Source organism: Dermacentor silvarum, chromosome 7 (genome assembly GCF_013339745.2).
Source record: "Dermacentor silvarum isolate Dsil-2018 chromosome 7, BIME_Dsil_1.4, whole genome shotgun sequence".
Taxonomy (NCBI): Eukaryota; Metazoa; Arthropoda; class Arachnida; order Ixodida; family Ixodidae; genus Dermacentor; species Dermacentor silvarum.
The window spans coordinates 97,135,409-97,156,015 of NC_051160.1; the positions used below are offsets into that span (position 1 = coordinate 97,135,409).

The 20,607-nt window shown below is 47.3% G+C and overlaps 1 protein-coding gene across 3 annotated transcripts in view; it reads right to left on the reverse strand.

Annotated features, from left to right (window-relative positions):
- The window catches only part of LOC119458302 (uncharacterized), a 104,397-nt gene that overhangs the window by 63,328 nt on the left and 20,462 nt on the right, over nucleotides 1–20,607 (reverse strand). Inside the window, exons 3-5 of one of the 3 annotated variants that reach the window (XM_037720138.2) lie at nucleotides 12,683–12,760; nucleotides 12,555–12,622; nucleotides 12,037–12,123 (exon numbers count right to left, since the gene is read on the reverse strand). In XM_037720138.2, coding sequence (XP_037576066.2) covers nucleotides 12,037–12,123; nucleotides 12,555–12,622; nucleotides 12,683–12,760 — 233 coding nt within the window. Of the gene's footprint in view, nucleotides 1–12,036; nucleotides 12,124–12,554; nucleotides 12,623–12,682; nucleotides 12,820–20,607 lie in introns of all 3 variants that reach the window. The other 2 variants (XM_049671061.1, XR_007467959.1) reach the window with 2 other exon arrangements.

Consider the following 20,607-nt stretch of genomic DNA (forward strand, 5'->3'; position numbering starts at 1 on the left):
CGTGCCGTTCTTTCCCAAGTGGTCGAAGCTCTGCTTGCCGAGTGCCACGTCGTCCACCATACATCAACCGCGTACCATCCGCAAACCAACAGAATAACTGAGCGCTTCAATCGCACTCTTGGCGACATGCTCACTGCATACGTCGCGTCGGACCACTCCAACTGGGACATGGTTCTCCCCTTTGTCACCTACACTTACAATACCGTGACTCAAGCGACCACAGGCTTTTCACCATTCTCTTTATTGTATGGACGAGAACCCTCGTGCAAGCTCGATACAGTATTGCCATACCAACCTGACGCCTCTGAATATCGACCCATATCAGAAGCAGCCAGGTACGCTGAAGAATGCCGCCAACTTGCCCGTACCTTCACGACGGAGGGTCAAGCCCACCAGCGGAATCGACATGACACCAACCTGAGCCCTACCACTTTCCGTGTCGGCTCCCTCGTCTGGTTGTGGATTCCGCCTCACGTTCCCGGTCTTTCGCCTAAGCTGCTGGCTCAATACCACGGACCCTACTGGATCGTCGCCTGTACATCTGCTGTAAACTATGTGGTCGAACCTCTCACGCTGTCTGACGATCTCCGGCGTCGTGGTCGCGAGACTGTGCACGTCAGCCGGCTTAAACCTTATTACGATCTCTCTATCGTGTCGTCACCGTGAGTCGCCAGGATGGCTAGTCTTCTCTCGTGGGGCCATTGTAATGACGAAGTTAGCACAAGCGTCGCTGTGGTCGCATGGTTCCTGAAGTGAGGAAGAGAAAGACGAAAGGATCGGTGTCGCTGGTTTTGCCTAGCGCTGGCGTTTGGCTGGAACTGCTCCGGTGCTCTTTGCGCTGGACCTAACGCGATTAAACGCCAATAAACCCCATATCACATAACTTGACATGACATTCTCATTCGGATGCGTCCTGAGTTTAAAAATCAAATTAAATTCTGGTGTTTTATATGTTCCAATACCATGATATGATTATGAGGCACTCCGTAGCGGGGACTCCGAGATAATTTTGACCACCTTTACCGTGCAACTACTTCCTATTAGTTAGTTGTTCTTTCCCCCCAACGGTCGTGGGTTCGAGTCTCTTAATTAACTATATCTTGATTAGGTGCGCCTTAACTTCGCCTTAATTAACACCAATGGTCGAGTATTCGACTACCCCCAACGGTCGTGGGTCCGCGTGCCATGATTAACTATATCCTATTTAACTGTGTCTTAATTAACTTTGCCTTAAGTAACACCAAAGGTCGTGGGTTCGAGTGCATTAATGAAGGCTATGTTAATTAAGGTAGAGTTAACTAAGTTACTCCAAACCACGACCTTTGTTGGTGGCACCATGAATTTAGGTGCCCTAACACCGGACGTCGGATTTTCCGGCCCATGAGCCATCTACGGTTTTCGCCTTAATAAATTATTTTCATTTTGACTTGTGTTGTTCTCGTCGTCTTTCGCGTTTTATAGCCTTAAAAACCGCGAGCTTTCACTGAAGTACTTCGGTATCTTGCTTTTAAAAACGCGCATCCTGACATTGAGTGATCTCGAACAAACGAGTGGTTCTAGGTTGCAATATTTTCGGCGGCATCAGATACTTATGTTCCGTGACCCACCGTAAACACGTAATCTTATATAGAACTGCATTAATAAGAACTTAACCCGATTAATCTTCACAGCTGAATGGATAAGAGTCCCCCATAGCACTAGCTAGACTGAGGCATCTCAGTCACTTATCTGCCGTGTGGAATCGCTCTAGTGGCTGAAACGATACTCTAGTTGAACAATCGAAATAACGTTTGGTCACAATCTCGAAAATAACTCCCCTTACACAGAACTAACTGCGTAAATTGCGTTTAACGCAGCGCGCAGGCTCCGTAACCATGATGCGACCGGGCCAATGGCGTCGGAAGCGCCACCTCGCGAGCGGGAACCGAAAGGGACCACGTTTTGCCGCTGCATCGCGGCAGAGTTTGCGAAACTGGCAAAGTAATCTAGTAACGGTGGTGCTAATATAAAAATTGATATAGAAGAACACGTCAAATTTCAGATTGATGCAGGCGTACAACAGTAATCTATGCAGCGTCTGGTTCAATGGTGATATAAAATTTAAACGTAATGGTGGCCTCGCTTGCGATGACAGCCGATTTGTTGCACTCAAACACTGTAGCTAGAAGCTTCGGACCTTGATTTTTGTTAGAAGCTTCTGACCATTCATAATACAGGGACCACGCAGTGTGGTTCCTACATACGCGTTGGCCTATATTTATTTCATAGGTGGTTTCATCTGCCACAGTTGTATTTTATATGCCTCATTTATTGCATCTTTTGTTTTTTCCACTTTCCAAAATTGTAATAAAATACAACATAGACATGTGCAATAATGAAAATACTAATAAAATATTGACAGAGTTCCTCATTTATTTATATTTACTTTAACAATGTTCGCCATTTATTGAATGTTATGAACGCGAGAGATAAATATCTATGTAGATATAATCCTTATTCTATCTCTAGCGGCAACCACCTGTGAATGTTTTTTGCCAGTAAAAACTATATTTCGCGGAAATATAGCTAAATATTGATCACATGTGCTTTGACAACAAACGACTTCTAGCCTATACCCATAGATCCAGTTTAATTTATCAACTTCACCTACATTCATGTTCCTGTGATGTTAGAAACATGCAGTGTTTAGACGCAATGTCATGCATTTATTATTTATGACATTCGTATTTGCAGCCAGCGAACAAATCAGCTTAGTGATGAGCTGATTTGTGCATCTTCACACGAAGTTTCTGCAAAGCACTCGTTTTGTCCCTACTAAACGTCTGCCTAGATCTAAACGAAAAGCTTTTTCGGAAGTTACAGACTATACACGCACTGCTGGCTCTGGTGTGCGCACGGACATTCGCAATATGGATTACGCAAATATAAAGCCAACGCTAAATTATTACTTTTGTATTTCACTACCACTCCTCTACATTTTATTGTAGCTTCCTGTTATAATTAGGTAGGACTGCTCGGAATGAGGTCTCTGTCATTTGCCTTCAAAAGATGTTACATATAGCAACTTCTGAAATGAGGCCGTCGAAATATTGTGTCTGACTTCTGCAAACTTTCTTTCGGAATATCATACACAGCTCCTTTTCGAAAACTAGAACAGGTTTAGAAAGTGTTTTTCTTCCATTACAGTACAAAGCAGCATCACGTTTTATGATGAGAATGTGCACACGGTGTACACAAGTTTTCTCGCCTCGCGTCGTTTTTGCGTCTTCTGTTCTTGTTGCTAGTTTCAGGGTGTCCTGCGCGCCCGCGCGCATTGTCGTGTTGCACCGAAAGGTTTCTAATAAACTTTCAGAGTTGTTAGTGGCGCTTATGCAATCTGTCTCGCCTTCCTTTGGCCACGTCTATTGCGGTTCACCATCGTCAAATATGCATCACCAACTGACCAGAAATTCTACTCTAATAAAAAGCGAAGAATGGATAGCTTTATTGCAAATGTGGAACAAGGAGCTTTGTGAAAGTCGTACACCGAACAAGCGCATTTCCGTTCCTGGGTGAACAACATAGCGGAATGTAATCTAGCTTAAGGTATCAAATACCCCCGAACCGAGAATCAAGGGGAAGGTAACTACTTGAATACACCCTGTGACGCTTGCAGGGATGACGGGTGGATAGGTGTTGAAGATCACGGGGGTAGAATAGCAGAGCTGGTCAGAAAGCGCAGCTTCGCCAATGCGCCAGGCATTACGCGACGGCTCTTGAGTTGCTGCCGCTTTGGTAACATTGCAGCAGGGGTAGTCTGGGCTCATTTCTCAAGCTACGCCGTACTTCAAAGTACGTAGCAGGTGGGCGTTGCGAACATTCAGACTGTACATTTGCGTTTCTGACTTTGAAGAAAGACCGCGTCGTAGTGCCGTACACCAAAGAGGTCTTGAATAACACCGAGAAGTTATGGTCGCTTAAAACGGACTTTTCGCGCGGATAAATTACGTTTGCAGCATGACTTCAGAAGCGTCGTTCATTCTTATTTTACTTTATTGTCTTATTTCTTTATTTTACTGGATACTGATTGGTTCGTAGAACTATGCGGTGACTAATGGGTCATTGCCAAATGAATCATGTTTGAAACGAATATTCTTTTTTTGATATGCGCACGATCAAGTACATCTGTTTCTTCTTCCACATTACAATATTAGAAAAATTCCTTGTGCGCATGCATGACTATGCAATAACAGTATTTATTTCCTTCTCAAAACCAGTGTTGGCGTGTTAACCAATATATATATATTTCTTTCCTGCGACTGCTTTTATTGTTGGAAAGCATTGGGTCAAGACATCGTCAGTTACCAAGCACGTTACTGGAGGATTAAATAAGTGGGAGGACACGGTGATTTTAGAAAAGTGCGCCCAAGCACTCCGTACAGATGGTTAACCAGCGAAGCTGAAACGTGTGTCCCCGGTGTTTAGCTGTGGGTTAATCCCATTTCTGTATTGTAGCGTTTCTCAATTATTGGTTACATCGTTGTGTTTCTAGTGGAACGCAAGCGCCAATGGCGAACGGATGCTGCTAACCACGACGCCGAGCTAACTCGATATATCGAAGGCATGCGACAACGGCGAGCCGAGGAGGCGTCGTTGCGGGCAGAGCAGCGTCAAGATGGCAATGGCGGGAACACGTTCGCCGGGGCCAACGCCCGCTGGCGGCGGGAGTTTCTCGAGCGGCACATTGGCTTCGGCTACGACGAAACGTACACGTTGAAATTGCGAAGTGGAACGCAAGCCGCGATGGCGGGAGGATGATGCTAACAACGACGCCGAGCTAACTCGAGATAGCGAAGGCATGCGGCAACAGTGAGCCGAGGAAGCGGCGTTGCGAGCAGAGCAGCTTCGACGTGGCAATGGCGGGAACGAGTTCACTAACGACGTCACTAACGGCACTGCCAATGACTCGCGCGCTTGGGTGCGATGCGGCTAGTTCAAGCTAGAGCCTTTTGTAGATGTGAAGCAGCTTATGGCGGGGGCTTTGTCCATCCCTCCTGCGGCGTCCCACACCCCCACAGCGCATGCGCGTCCCCTACCCTCTCTCTCTCCTCTCCCATGCTCTCCCTCTTTCTCTCCTCTAGGAATCCTCTACTGTACGGAGCGGCGCCCGTGTGCCACACCCCCACAGCGCATGCGCGTCTCCACTCCTACACTTCCCCCCTTTCTCTCCTCTAGAAATCCGGAGTGGCGTGCACGACAGGAGGTGCGACAGCTGCATACTCCGCTGGGGGCGCCACGGTAGTTCCGCGGTATTAAAATGACGGAGCGCGCGCGCCTCGTTCTCCTGTGCAGCGCCGCGATGAGCGCTCGGGCCGCTGCCGCGAAACCATCTCCCGCTCAAGCTAACCATCTCCCCGCTGTTTCGCATTCACACATGGTTCTCTTGAGCGGGAGATGGAGTATTTTTTTATCTTTCTCCTGGCTGAGCGCGCCGCGGAGATACGCTAACGACGTGACTAATGGCGCTGCCAATGGAGACGTTTAGCGAAACATAGAACGAACAGTTATTCATTTCGCCTAGCCATATACAGCTTTCGTTCTAAAAATTTTGCTGGATTTGCTATTTCACACACCATTGACCAGCGGAGCTGTGGAGATTTGGATTAGCTCTAGCTCGGCATTACTTAGTTTTACCTCGGCTGTAAATTGACTTGAGTACCAGGGGCCAAATCGCGCCTGGCCAAGAAAGGTTATATTAATTTTTTCTTTCTCTTTCTCTGTCTCTCTATATTGCTTTCAATCTCTCTTTTTCTCTATCTCTTTCTGTATTTCACTCTCTGTCTTCCTCTCTCCTTCTGTCTCTATTTCCGTGTCTCTCTTTCTTTCTTTTTTCTCTCTCTCGTTCTCATTTTCGCTTTCCCTTGCCCATAGCAAGTTGTGTTAAAATCGTCGGTACAAAGCAGGAATATGGTTCCCATAAATGTGTGTTGCACAAACGTGGTTGTATAGTGCGCTTCAAGATCATGCACCACCGCAACAGGAACGTGTCTGAAGCTGTGCAGACAGTGTCCTCCCACCGTCCTCAGCAAGATGTAGTGGATGCCTCAATCGTGTCGTCGCACGCACGACAAGAAAGTTGTGATGTGCGTTCCTCTACCATGTCATCGCTTGCTCCGCAAGAAAGTGGTGATGTGAGTGCCTCTGCCGTGCCTGCGCTTGATCTGCAGGGCGCTGTGCCACAGCCTAGTGAACATCCTACTGCATGTGTGTCTCGTTCTGGTGCAGTGGCAAAGCGTCGTGCGATGTGCGAGACAAAGTCAGGGGAGACGACGGAAGGCAGCGATTCTCCCTTGAAAGGACCTCGTCGTAAAGCATCTAAGAAGATGGGAGGATCTCGACGATCAAGGTCCAGAAGCCCAGGTGTCACTTCCCGAGAGGCGTCACCGAACTCGATGCAACATACCTAAAGCAATTGTCAGTAACCATGGCGCTGTCACAGCAACTGAGCTTTGCAACTTTGAATGTACGAGGGCTGAGATCTAGACAGAAACAGGTACAGCTGCGCCGATTACTATCTTATGGCTGCTTTGACTTTGTCGCCATTCAGGAGACAAAGTTGGAGAGCGATGCGATGACCGGCAATGCACTGCAGCCTTTCCTCACAGATTACTTTGTTTGCGTATCACACTCTGTTGTCCTTTCCGCGGGTTGTTTTTTGTTTCTAAAGAGAAACCTTCCTTTTTCTGATCTCATTTATAACGTCGACATCCAAGGACGCTTCATAAGTTGCGATTTTCAGTTGCGTGGTGTGCTGTGGCGTTTACTTAGTGTTTATGCTTTCAGTGATGAAGCTAATCGAGTGAAGTTTTTTGAAACTATGGGTAACGTGCTAGATTGAGATCGTTGTGTCGTTCTCATGGGAGACTTCAATTGCGTATGCAATCCATCTGATCGTGCTCAGTCAGGGAACAGGCGGGATAGGAGTGCTGAAGTGCTAACATGCATCACTGATAACGCTGGCCTCATTGATACCTGGTCTTGTGCTAGGAGTTCGTACTCCTACACATATTTCCAAGGCTATTCCCATGCTCGTCTGGATCGCATATATGTTTCTTCAGCACTCCTAGATTGCCGGATTTCATGTGAAGTGCAGCCTTTTTCATTCTCTGATCACTGCATGGTGATTGCCCGGTTTGGTGATAATGGTCGCACTAATTTCAAACCAAAGTGGGAACTATTGAAGCTTAATGTAAGCCTAATTAGCGATAAAGAATTCGTATCTCGAGTACGTTCATTGCTATCATCTTGCTTTTCTAAGAATTTACACTAACTTGCAGCCTGGGAAATGTTTAAACTGGAAATTCGAGACATAGCAATCGAAATTAGCTCGATAAGGTCGTATGTCAAAAAGTGCGAAGAAAAAATGTTGCGGAAAAGCCTTTATAACCTTCATGAGCTGGAATCAGAAACACCTGGCACATATATAAATGAAATTACTCTTGTTAAAAGCCACCTTCAAAAATACGATGCTGAACGCTATAGAGGTGCTCGCATTCGCGCTCGTACAACCCGTGCCTTGCACTCAGAAGAACCAACGCGCCAGGCGTTACTTGATGAGTGTCGGCATTCTAATTCAAAACACATATCAGATATATATTCTAATGGCGTGCTTGTGACAAAAACGGAAGAGATTATCAAAGAATTTCAAAGATATTATACAACGCTGTTCACCTCAGCTCATTCGCCAAATCCTGATGTTCTGACACATTTCGTCTCCCTAGTTAACCCTCTCTCAGAGGATGATGGTTCTGTTATTAGTTGACAATTTACCCAACAAGAAATAGAACTTGCCATTGATCAGTTACCGCTTTCCAAAACAACCGGTCCTGATGGAATGTCTGGGGAATTTTATAAAGCCTTTAAATTTATATTAAGCCCTGTTTTACTTAATATATTTACAGCTAGTTTTGATGAAGATTGCGTACCACAATCCTTTACTAAAAGTCATATTATCTTAATCCCTAAAAGTAGTGAGAAAGATAAATAGCGGTTTGTAGAATGATATAGACTCATTACACTAACGAATGTAGACTACAAAATTTATCCAGAAGTCTTATCTAATCGACTCCAGTATGCAATGGCATTACTTATTGGACCTCACCAGACTTGCGGATTAAAAGGCCGTTCCATACAAACAAATTTGCATCTAGTCCGAACAGCTCTTCAGTACTCCTCGTCCCACTGTGATCATTTTGCATTGCTTCTGATCGATTTAGCAAAAGCATTTGACCGAGTGAACCACATGTTCCTTTTCAAACTTTTAGAACACGCCAATGTTGGATGCGTTGTTTACAACGGTGTTCACATGTGCTACACTAACTGTTCTTCCAATATAATTGTTAATGGAAATCTGTCCGAGTCTGTGTCTATTCTTTCCTCTTTAAAACAGGGTTGTCCGTTATCACCACTTCTATTTGCCCTTTATTTAGAGCCATTGTGTATAAGCATTCTAAAATGCAGTGACATTCATGGCTTTAACATTTTGGGCAATGAACTCAAAGTATTGGCTTACGCAGATGATCTTGCCTTTTTCTGCTCAGGCAAACCGAGCATTGACAAGGTGCTATCATTGACTGAAAAATTTGGTATGGCTTATAGTGCCCAGAAAAATTGGTCAAAAGCCTCACGTCTTTGGTTTGGTTTATGGGGATGTACGCCGACCGAATATGCTGGTATAGAATAGACAACCATGCCACCTAAATACCTTGGTGTACCTTTTGATGCACATAAGCTTAGTATACATTACTGGCGGGAACGTGTACCGGCACTTCAACGCCATGCGGATACCTTTACGTCACACCGCCTTTCTATATTTGGTAGGGCGGCAGCTTGTAACATGTTCCTGGCTACAAAAATATTTTATGTACTGCAAATACTTCATTGTGCCCGGACTTATATTCAACGATTTCATAGAATATTTGCTACTCTTGTGTGGTCCTCCACCTTTTAGCCTATGATACGAGATAATATCTTTAGACCCGTATGTGCTGGCGGACTTGGCCTAGTGCATCTATATGTGGGACAGATTGTTTGGAGTTTCTTCTTTTTTCGAGATACTTCACACCCGATACTACGATCATTCATACAAGTGAACTTATTCAATGCATTACCCAATCTGGTAGTTTCATCCCAATATTCTGAAAGACCTTGTTTGTGGGGTTTTATGTATGAAGTATATTTCGCTGTGCAGTTCCTCATGGTTCGATTTTCTACTGAGTATCTCTACACAGTGTCCAGAAAACATATACAAAGATTTTATATCAATGATTTTCCCACCTCCACTTTACCGTTGTACATTATCCAGTTTGCCAGGGAAAGACGTACTTAAACGAGTCCGCAAGATGTCTTTATCCCCATCTACAAAAACATTTTTCTTTAGATTACACAGTCAAATATTACCTGTCAAAACTTGGTTGCACAAAAAAGTAATTTTTGTATCCACTGTGAACTGTCGCCTTTGTGATGTACCTGAGACTATAGAGCGTTGCTTCATGAGTTATAAAGACGCAATATTGTTTTGGGATGTGCTCCAAAGAACTCTCAAGAAAGACTTCATTTTGAATCACCATACCATCCGATACTTGATTGCACCCCACGGAGAAGACGTGCCTTTTGATATGTTTTTCTTAATTGGACTACACAGCTTATGGAAGACGCGCATGTTAGACAGAAACGCTGAACCTGTTGTTTCGGCGAAATTTCACTACGCTCAAATGATTGGTTACTTGAAGGACATATATGACTTGACAGATTTTCGACCGGACTGGTACCATCTCTTGTTCCGTTGCTTGTCGTTGCCACCTTTTTAAGATCGAAGTTACTAGCCACGTGCTTAAGAACAAAGCTACTTGTAGTTTTGTTCGTGCAGGGTGTGCTTAACGAGATTTTAGGCCATTTCTAGGCCATGAGTATAAAATGTGTTGGCTGGTGCTTGCACGTTTTCCGCAGATAGTATTTCTCTCGCATGTACATGATGCAATGAATACCATGTAAGAAAAAAAAAGTGGTTGTATAGCGCAGTGGTTATGACGCTCGCCTTCGGACCGTGGGTACCAGGGCTCGAATCCCGCCTCGCCAAGAAAGTTGATTTTGTTTTATTTGTTTTTCTCGCTCCCTGTGTGTATCTCTTTCTCTCTCTGCACCTCTTCTCTTCCTATGCTCTGCTCTCACTCCCTCCCAGCTATGGTGCTTACTAGGCAACGCGAGGTGACGTCATTGCTCTGCGGAGTTTTTTCGGTCTACGACAGACAGATTACACTCGTCATAAACAGCTCTGTTAAAAATTGATCGACGTTTTCTGCAACACCGTGATATTCCTTATAGAAGCTTAAGATCACGTTGGTAGAGTAGGAGAGGTGGCTGAACGGTGCGGCTTCGCCAATGCGTCACGCATTACGCGGCGGCTTCAGCGTGCGGGATAGAAGCTTCAGCGTGCGCGATCTGTCTGCAGTGCGCATACCTGTTGAAGTCCACTGCGCCGCGTCTACAACGGTCACTGTGGCTTCACTTACTACGTTTTTCACGCGGTTTCTGTTCATTGTTACTCAGTGCCGGGATGGTCGGCCTCCAACACTAAGTCGCGGCGACGCCGCTCTATCTAGAAAGAACGGCGTCTACTCCCGTAGTTTGCAGTCTCCAGCATTTTGTACTAGCGTGCACGTTTGCGCTCACCATTTGACACTACTGGCCCAGGCGCGTTAACGGCGCCAGCGCAATAATTAAACATATGAAAATCATTTCACTACGGCCACAAGCCCAATGCTACCCAAATTGACATGAAAACAAAATTTTTTCACGCTGTACAGTCGCTGGTAAGAATTTTAACGCTTCCTGAAAAATAAACGCCTGTCCCTTGCGACCGGTACTATGTGTCAATCTTGTGGAGACTGACTGCATCGTTTAGAAATTTTTAAGCTCCGTAGAGCCGGGTACCCTTATTTTTGTTGTCAAGGCCGGCAGACAGCCTCTACAAGCTATTGAACATAAACCACGTTTTAAATCCACAAAAAGTGCGATAATAACCCAGCTCTTAAGACATAGCGAAAGCTGGTGATGCGCGTCTTTAAGCCCATAAAACCCCTTTCGCCACCTGGCGACCGCTTTAGAAATCGAGGTGCGGCGACACGCTTGCGGCGCTCGTTGGGCCAGCTCTCCTATTCTGCCACCGTGCTCAAGCTACTGTCCCAACGGAAAAAGTTTAGCACAAGTGACTCGTTTGCCGTAACGGCAAGATCACGACACACGGCACAAATGACTGGTGGCCGGAGCGGCACATTCCATTTTCGAAAGCAAGGGTGGCCATACGAAATCGTGTCGTGATTTTGGCGCTCCAGCCTCTAGTCACTTGTGCCACATGTGAATTTGCCGCTCCGGCCGCCAGTCATCTGCGCTAATCTTTTTCCGTTGGGACTGTACGTCCTAAGCCAATCAGTGACTACATATTTAGTAACTGGGTAGTTCCTGTCATTATCAGATATTGCGACTGTTTGAGTGCACAAAGAAATGTCAAACCGCGTTCTTTGCTACTCAAAGTATCATCAGTACAAGACATCTATGATGTAACGAATGAATAGCGGTGCTCGTGCTAAGTCACACTTGTGCCACGCCACCTAAGTTGAGCGAACTATGTGCCAGCCATGCCCTAGTCGCTCTTGAAAGATTTCTTGTATTCACACGTTCCTTCTTATCATTCTAAAGCTTCACAGGGAAATTTACTGGAAGCGTGCACTCTATGTACACTCCCGCAATGCTTCTTAACTTGAGCGCACGGTAGCAGCCCATAAGTGATCATTCGGTTTGCATATTTGTGCGGAAAATGTTTATATCAATGAAATGAATGTTAAAATTCAATGCTATTGCACAAAAATAAATGTGGTGAAAACCTAGAAAATAGGTACGGCTGCCCTTTGGTAATGGGAGCACGAAAATAGGGACGGATCTGGAAAGTTGCTGTAGTGTCGAATAATCAGACAGGAGTGGTATAGATAATAAACGAACCACAAACTTTCGTCGTGACCATAACCACTGCACAGCTGTTGTCCTCGCTCATAAAGAGTAGATCCTCTTGCAAGTTCCTTAGAGGGCCTGCAATTGAAGACGTGGATAGTTGATAGCGTGCGTTGTATACAATAATACTACATCGTTTTCTTACTGCGATAAACAGACGTTTCCTTAGCTATCAATTAGCATCACTTGGAGTAGCACATTTGTGTTACTTTAGCTTGTTCGGTAATATATATATATATATATATATATATATATATATATATATATATATATAACATTGGTACCGTCACAATGTCCTTGCTTGGTGGCATTTATTGGTCGAAGAAGAATAGAAAAAAATGCGCAAGACTGACAAGTATAGTGCCTAATAAAGAGAGTAACCATTTTAATAGCTGATGTAAGTATTGAGCCCGTGGAGGCGGAAGCCTCGATTCGGAGCTTTTATGCTAAATATCATATGCATGCCACAACCTCTCTACTCGTAGGAATAGCTCAACTAATGAACATACCTGAAGTTCTCACGTCCATGTGCTTCTTTCGATGATTATCAAAGATTCCTACGAATTCCCTAGACACCCTGTAAATAAAGGGAACGTGACAATTTATTCACATTTTTTCATGCTTACGTTAATATTACTTGTAGCCTCGATTGTAACACGATCTTGTGAAGTTTACGGTCATGATTTCCATTCTGTCCACCACGTCCACTAAACACCTCAATTTGGTGCGTCCAGTGGTGGTATGTATCCATATTGGTTCCGACGTAAAAAATAACTGAAACAGAAATCAGAGTAATTCCATTAGAGTCATAAAAATGGTCACTATACTTAATGCCAAATAAACACTGAGTTGCGGCCACTGTCTGAATCTGCGTGAGCCACAAAGCCGCACGACACTTCTCGATGGTCAAAGCAGAGCGATAGCGCAGTATCATAGTCATTTTTCAATGAAATCCAAAGTCTCATGGCAGCCCATTAAGCGGAGAAAGTTCCTCCTGTTCAAAGACGTGCCATAGAGAACCAAGCGAATCATTCCAAATTTTAATTACGCTTCGGCTTCTATGCCATAGGCTTGTGCTTAAACCTGACTGGTATTGCCTTTCTGTAAATATTTCTTTTTCTCTCTCTCTCTGATTGTGATTCAATATTTTAAACGGGCCCGCATTCTCGGGAAGCAAAGTGTTCCCGATTTTTCGGTTGTTTAGATCAGTTCTTGACGTCGTGTCTTCATACAACAAGTCATTTATTAAATAATGCAGAGTTCTTTGATGACAGCATTTATGAAGACTGTACCGGCAGTGAGATGGTCCAGCTTCCAGCTGTACATTGCAAGAAGGACATAAGTGCTATACCAGGTTTCTCTTTGTAACTTTTGTTTCCTGAAGAGCACTGTTTGCTGTACCTGAACGGTAAAAAAAGAAAAACAAACTTTTTCTTGTCATGTACAGTTACTTCAAAGCGCTCAACTAATCCAAAAAAGAAAGACAGTCACCGAAAAAAAATCATCCTAATGTAAAGCATGCCCTCGTAACGTTCACGCTGTTGTGAAAATCCGCTCTCGATAAGTGTTGAATCACGCAATCATGATTGTGATTGAAAACCACCTCACGACCGCTGCCTGCTATTCCCGCCATCTCTCCGAGATGCCTCGAGCCACCTCACGAGACTCAGGTCTGGGCGCATGCGCCCAAGAGGCAATAATCGTCAACGATGGATGATGAGCAGGTTGAGGAAGTCACCCGATGGGAGGACGACGTAGACAACGGTTGGAAAGAAGTTAGATACAGAAAACGTGCAAAGGAGGAGAGGAAGCATGTCCGTGCTAGCCCTACCCGACCGCCAAGAAGGGATGGCGCACAACTTATTTCCAAGAGTAACATGGCAAGCAGAATGCCAAGACTGCCAACAGGAGACTATAAGATAGTCATCAGGCCAAGAGGAGGACTGCAGATATCCCAGCTAAGCTTAACGGAGCTAGACGAAGCTGTGTACGAAGCAGCCGAGATCCTTTATAAAGAAAGATATGGACACAATCTGCCCGAACAACTTCCAGAACATCGTGGTCGTCAGCACCCTTAATCAAGAGCATGCAGTCAAATACCAAGGGATCAAACACATCAAGGCGAATGAAAAGGTGTAAGAGGTGGGTGCTTACGAGACGGCACCGGAAATCACCGCCAAATGAGTAATCAGAGGTGTCCCCTTGGAAGAAACCCCGCGAGATATCACTGCGGCAGTTATCACACCCACAAACCCTACGGCGATCGCAGTTAAACGTCTTGGAAACACCACGACGGTGATAGTCCTTTCGACGGATACAGAGCTCCGTCGTACGTTCTATACAGAGGAGTGCTCGCGCGATGTTCTCTATACAGAAAACGAATGGACTTTTGGAAACAGTGCAACAGACTTGGGCACAGGAGCGATGTGTGCCCGAGGCCAAACGACAAACTATGTGCGGGATGTGGAAGGCCCAACCCAAGTCAGGAGCACAAGTGTCAGCCAAGATGTCACCTATGCGGCATGGATCGTCCCACGGCTGACAAAGCATTCCTGGTCAAGTTCAAAAGAACCCTACATCGTCAAGCAACGCTAATGGCTCCGACAAATGCAACAGCAACAGCAGGAGGAGCATCTTCCCACCACCGGGTCGACCGATGGCGGGAGGTCCAGATCCCGGAGGAGGGCAACGCCTGGGTCCAGGTCCCGATCTGGGTCCCGCACGACGCCAAGAGGCCGCACTCCCCAGTCTACCGGACCGAACCTGAGCGGCCGGACTCCATCCCGCTCCAGATCCCGGTCCAGACCAAGCCCAAGGGGCGGCAACGGCTATCAATGCGACCCGCCATTCGCGGCGAGCTGGTCAGAAGCGGAACTTTTCCTCCGCAGCCTAGTCACACCACTCTGTGCTGGTAAAGCATCATCTGCCCGCCACGCTGTATCCGTAGACGAGGGCACAGCCAGCCAGCGCACTTACGTTTTGGAAAGGCAAAAATGACGCTGAAACTCTACGTCGGTTATGTAGGTGAACGAATCCAGACGATCATATTGACACGTACTGCCGCTGGACGCGCTGACACAAGCTGCTGCTGCCGACGCCATGTTCACGAGTTCAACTCGAGGGGGGTTTCGCGATGTACGAGTTTCACACGAGTTCGCCTGTCAATCAAAACCACAGGTCACGCCCCGCGCGAGGCGTGTGACTCTAGTGCGCGCCCACCACGGTTAGGCCACGCCCAACTTATTTTTTGGCAACAGCGACGTGGTGCGGAACTGGGAGGCATTAACAACCTTGACCAGCGAAATAAAACACGCACAACCCACTGTCATCAGTGATGTACTGAGCACCACTATAAAAAAAGCGTCGACTTTCGCTGACTTATACATAGATCTTCTTAGCCTATGATGGCCCCACCACACGGTTCATTGCCTGCATTGTGGCGACGTAGCGCGCAGCAAATAATTATAGGCACCTCACTGTAGCTGCTTGCAAGGCGTCGATGCACCGTGGTGGACGGCGATCCTGAGCAGTGCGTAGTGTTTTCCAATGACGGACGTCTCGCAGCTGTCATTTGAAATGGCTGCTCTGTCATCAGTGATGTATCGGAGCCACAGTGTCGCAAACATGGTCAGCGGTCCGCACAAGCACACCCAGTGCGATGGCATTTCTTCATCACAAGCACGGCACACTGAACAGTTGCAACGCCTTCTTGCGTTCGAAGTCTAATTTCCTAACTGCATACAAGAGCCATCACCCGCCAAAATGCGATTGCTGCGCTATCGTTACGATATCCATCTGCGATCGCTGTTAGCTCAGCAGCAGAGGCAATCGGCAAGCACATTGGAGTGAACACACTCAGATGCTCCGTACATGTGCACAGAGGCACCTTTACTGGGCAAGCGGTGACAAGCGATGAATTGTGGCGCTGGGCAGCACGCTCTTCTTCGCAATGTATCGCGGAAACTTCGCGCACGCAGATAAACTGGTGTGTTCTCACTGTGCTGTGTCACTACGAACCCTAGAATACCGCAAAGCAATTTTGCAGCGACAGCCGTTCCTACAGTCTCTATGGCTAGAGTGTCGTTTCAGTTGGTAAAGCGGCGGCCTCAATAGCCGCCTTAGTGAAAACACCTGCGGTGAACACCCATGCCACAGCGCGGCCTTGTCATTCCCTTAATAGACAGGCAATGGACAGATCATTGTCATGACTGACTTTATGCGTCATTATCGCATCGACTTTATGGAGAATAGAACTGCAGCACCCCTGGCGACTGCTCACCATGTATGACCCTCTAGCATGTATCCGCTTGTAAGCTTTCATCTCACTGTCGCTACTCGCGGCAAAAAAGTGTAAAATTGAATAATCCACTCAATGTCCTTTTGTCATCACAAATTTATAGCATTCAAAACGAAAAACCGATACATTAGAAAATAAAATGGTCGTTATTTTATTTGTTGTACTTCGAAGTATTCGACGGAGGGATGGTATCGGTGCAAGAATACACCGCATGTGCCCTGTTCGCATTCGATGGAGGATAGAAAGATAATGCTCGAAAGAGGAGGCACACCCTTGACGCGGCCGAGAAAGGCGTGGCAAGCGGCTCACCGCAAGTGCGCAGATAGACAGCGGGACAGTGACGGTATTGCTAAATTACCTTAATACGTTGATAACAATAGGCGGTGCTGGCGCGTTTTGTTGCGCAGTCCTCTGTGCTTGAAGCACGGAAGCACTGTGCCACGCAGGGTGCGCTCACGTTGTCATACGCGGCTTTATCTCGACATTTCTTTTTGCCTGCTGTTATTGCACGTTCCTTGCTATCTCCGTTCACTGACTGCCATCGAGAAAACTCGGGTAAAACTCGTGCGAACGAGAAACTCGGTGCATCCTTCATAGCACCCCAGTTTTTTGTTTTCAGATAAATCTGTCAAAATGCAAGGTAATACCATAGGGAAGTGGTGAAAGCAACCTTCTTCGATTTCTTTTTGTTTACATTTTTAAGCTAAGAACGCAAAATAATGAAATGTACATTCAAATATGTGCTAATGATAGGTAATAAAAGAAGTCAGTGCAGTGTCTTCATTGACGCCCAACAGTAGTTTCGACAGAAATAGGAGGATGAGAGAAAGAGAGTAGGCAAGGGTGTTAAACAGAAATGCGTCTGGTTGGCTACCCTGCTCTGGGGGACGCGAAAGAGAGGACATAATTAAGGATGAGATAGAGGCAGCGGGTGGGGGGAAGGACGCGGTGAGCTCGCGCACATATGTGGAGGGCCTAGCAAGTTAGGCTAGGCTTCACAGGCTCCCCAGAAAAATCAGAGCACTTGGTCGTACTGCATTACTCTACACGCAAAGCAGCGGCTGATCGCGTCCGGATCAGCTTCGCTATGACCGGCCAACCTATCCCACCCAAAAATTGCTTTCGCATCCTCGGATTCCTGGGGAAAGAGAATGGACGAAGTGCGGAATGGCTACGGCGCATTCTCCATCAGGCCAATCAAGTCATACACATGACACGCGTCAGCGAGCGCTACACAGGCCTGTGTGAACACTAACTCTGCGAAATAGCTGAGACAGCAACCTACGCTCGAATCCTCTACGGCCTGCCATACGTTGCACTTACATGTACCCAGATCAAAAGGCTCGAGATTACGGAAATGTCACCGCATTGGGATGGGTGTTCCCAGGTACGCCCGCAGCCGCGACGATGAACGCGCAACCCAGCATAACACCTCGGATGCTAAGGTGCAAGTCCACCGAGAGTCTCAGCATCTCCGTCTGAGCATCTCTTCCAAGGGATGCGCCATCCTGCGTATGTTGGGACACGACACATCACCACTCCCATCTCTTCCCATCGATCCTGCACTATGGATATCTATCCCTCGAATCGAAGTCCGACCGATACCCTGGAATACGCACACCAATCGGAACGCAGGCAGGAAACAATGGCGGGCGACCCATGTAACCGATCGAATCCAAGACGGCTGCCATCGGCGCTCAGGGTGACCTCACTCGTTGGCGTGGAGGAGTACCGGCTCCAACCGACGCCGACATCCTTGCCGTATCGAAAGCCTTTGCTATTCCCCTCATTCCACACCAACCATTACCGTTCGCTCAGAAAGCCAGGAAGCCCTTCGTTCTTTCGCAAACAATATACTTCCCTGTCATATAAGGGCATCTCTCGCGCTACACATGCAGCTGCACCCTCACTTCACATCCTCTTGAAGTTGGTGCCGGCCCATCAAGGGATAAAGGGAATGAGCGAGCTCACTCCCTCGATCCCGAGCCTAAAATACCGAAGGCACTTCAAAATGGTGTTCACGATGGCTCATTGGTTGTACATAGCACAAATGGTTTCCAGCAGAACGTACTGACACAAACCGAAAGCGTGTGTCGTCGTCGCTTTCGGTCCGTGTACGTTTAGTACGTTTTCCTGGAATCCATTCCAGGAAAACGTACTAGTCGGAGACTGAGGACGGAGAATGTCGGAGAATGAGGACAACTGCCCCGCTCATTCTGCCATCACCCCCTTGGTGGCGCAGAGAGCTGGCTCTGGGGCAGCCATTCCCTCCTCCTCCCCCTTACAAAATTCTAACCACGGCGAGACACCTTAATCAAAGGCGTTCCCCCACCTCCAATTCGGCCATTTCAACATCAATAACACAATGGAATTGTAGAGGTTTTAAGAACCGTACCAAGCGGGCCAATTTCCGCCTATACCTTGAAACCTTCGAGTCTTTACCAGCAGTGATTGCCCTCCAGGAGCCAGGACTGGGCGCCGCACTTCCAAACTACACGACGTTCCAACAGGATCCTGCGTCTTGTCTTCTCGTACACAAATCATACACAGCCAACTTAGTGGATCTCGACCTACAGCTCGAGTACTCCTATGTAATGGTGACTATCCTACCACTTCGCCGTAGGGACCCTCCACTGCATGTGCTCAACGTGTATTGATCTCCCAAACTCAAGCGAGTGACTTTTGCGGACCTCTTTTGCCGCGCGCTAAGAGTAACGGGTTGCGATCTCCTCTTGATTGTGGGCGATTTTAACGCTCCCAGTCAGCTGTGGGGGTATCGCAGAGAGGAGTTGCGCGGACGTAAGCTGGCGGAGCTTGCGTCTACGTTGGGCCTCACCCTCCACACGGACCCCGTCCACCCAACCCGGCTAGGAAACTCCGTGACACGAGATACGTGCCCGGACTTGACCTTCACTCGCAACATAAGACACGCAGACTGGCTCAACACCGAGGAAACCCTCGGTAGCGACCACTGCATCCTTAACACTACACTCTACACACGCCCCCTCAAGCGTTCCAAAACACAAGCCCGTATCCAGATTGGACCACATTTAGGCAAAGCTTTGACACATTAGATAACACACCCATTTCCGAGCAGGGTTACTCAGCATGGTCCCAACACCTGCTGAAACACCTTCGCTCACATGAAACTCAGATCCAGCTGTCAGAGGCAGTCACGGACGTGGATAAACACCTCCTACACATCTGGGAAGCCCGTCGCAGCCTTGTCCGCCGCTGGCGACGCCAGAAACATAACACAAAGCTTAAAGCTCGAATTTCCGAGATCACCCAGAGAGCGGCCGGGTACGCGGCCCAACTCGCCGACTACAACTAGGCGGATAGATGCAACACGGTCGCGCGACAAATGTCCAGCCGCAACACATGGCGCCTCTTTCGAGCCCTCATCGACCCAACTCAAACACGAACCGAAACACAGAAACATTTGCAGAGAGCCGTGCACGCTTTCCCTGGCAACACAGCTCAACTGGCACAGAAACTCCGGGACCAGTATTCGTGCACAGCCCAAGACTCCCGTGGGTCTGCGTACTCTTATGCAGGCAGAGAGAACACGGAACTGGATCAACCGTTCCAGCTCCATGATCTGCGGGCGGCCCTCGCCAAAATGAAACGAGGCACTGCCCCGGGAAGGGATAAGGTCACCGTGAAGCTTCTGGTGAACCTGCCCGACACGGCATACCAGTCCCTCCTCGACTACATCAATGGAATTTGGCGCGGGGACACCCCCCTGCCAATAGACTGGAAAACGGCTCTAGTAACCTTTATTCCTAAAGCAGGCAAACCAATTGACACAGATAACCTCCGCCCCATCTCTCTCACCTCCTGTGTGGGCAAACTAATGGAGACAATGGTGCGGGACCGGCTATCTGCATATCTTGAACACAAAAATGTGTTTGCGGACACCATGTTCGGATTTCGCCCACACAGATCCGCACAGGATGTCCTCCTGCAACTCACTTGGGAAGTCCTTGACCCCCTCGAATGCCCCCATAATGACCGAGCAGTACTCGCCTTGGATCTTAAGGGGGCATTCGACAACGTAACACACGAGATCATACTCACTCACCTAAATCAGACCGACTGTGGCCTCAACACATTCCGATACATACACCAATTTCTCACGGATCGACATTCCTACATCCGCATTAAAGACAGAGAGCACGGTCCTTACCTACTCGGCACGCGGGGAACACCCCAGGGCGCGGTACTTTCCCCACTACTTTTCAATCTGGCCATGATTGCACCTG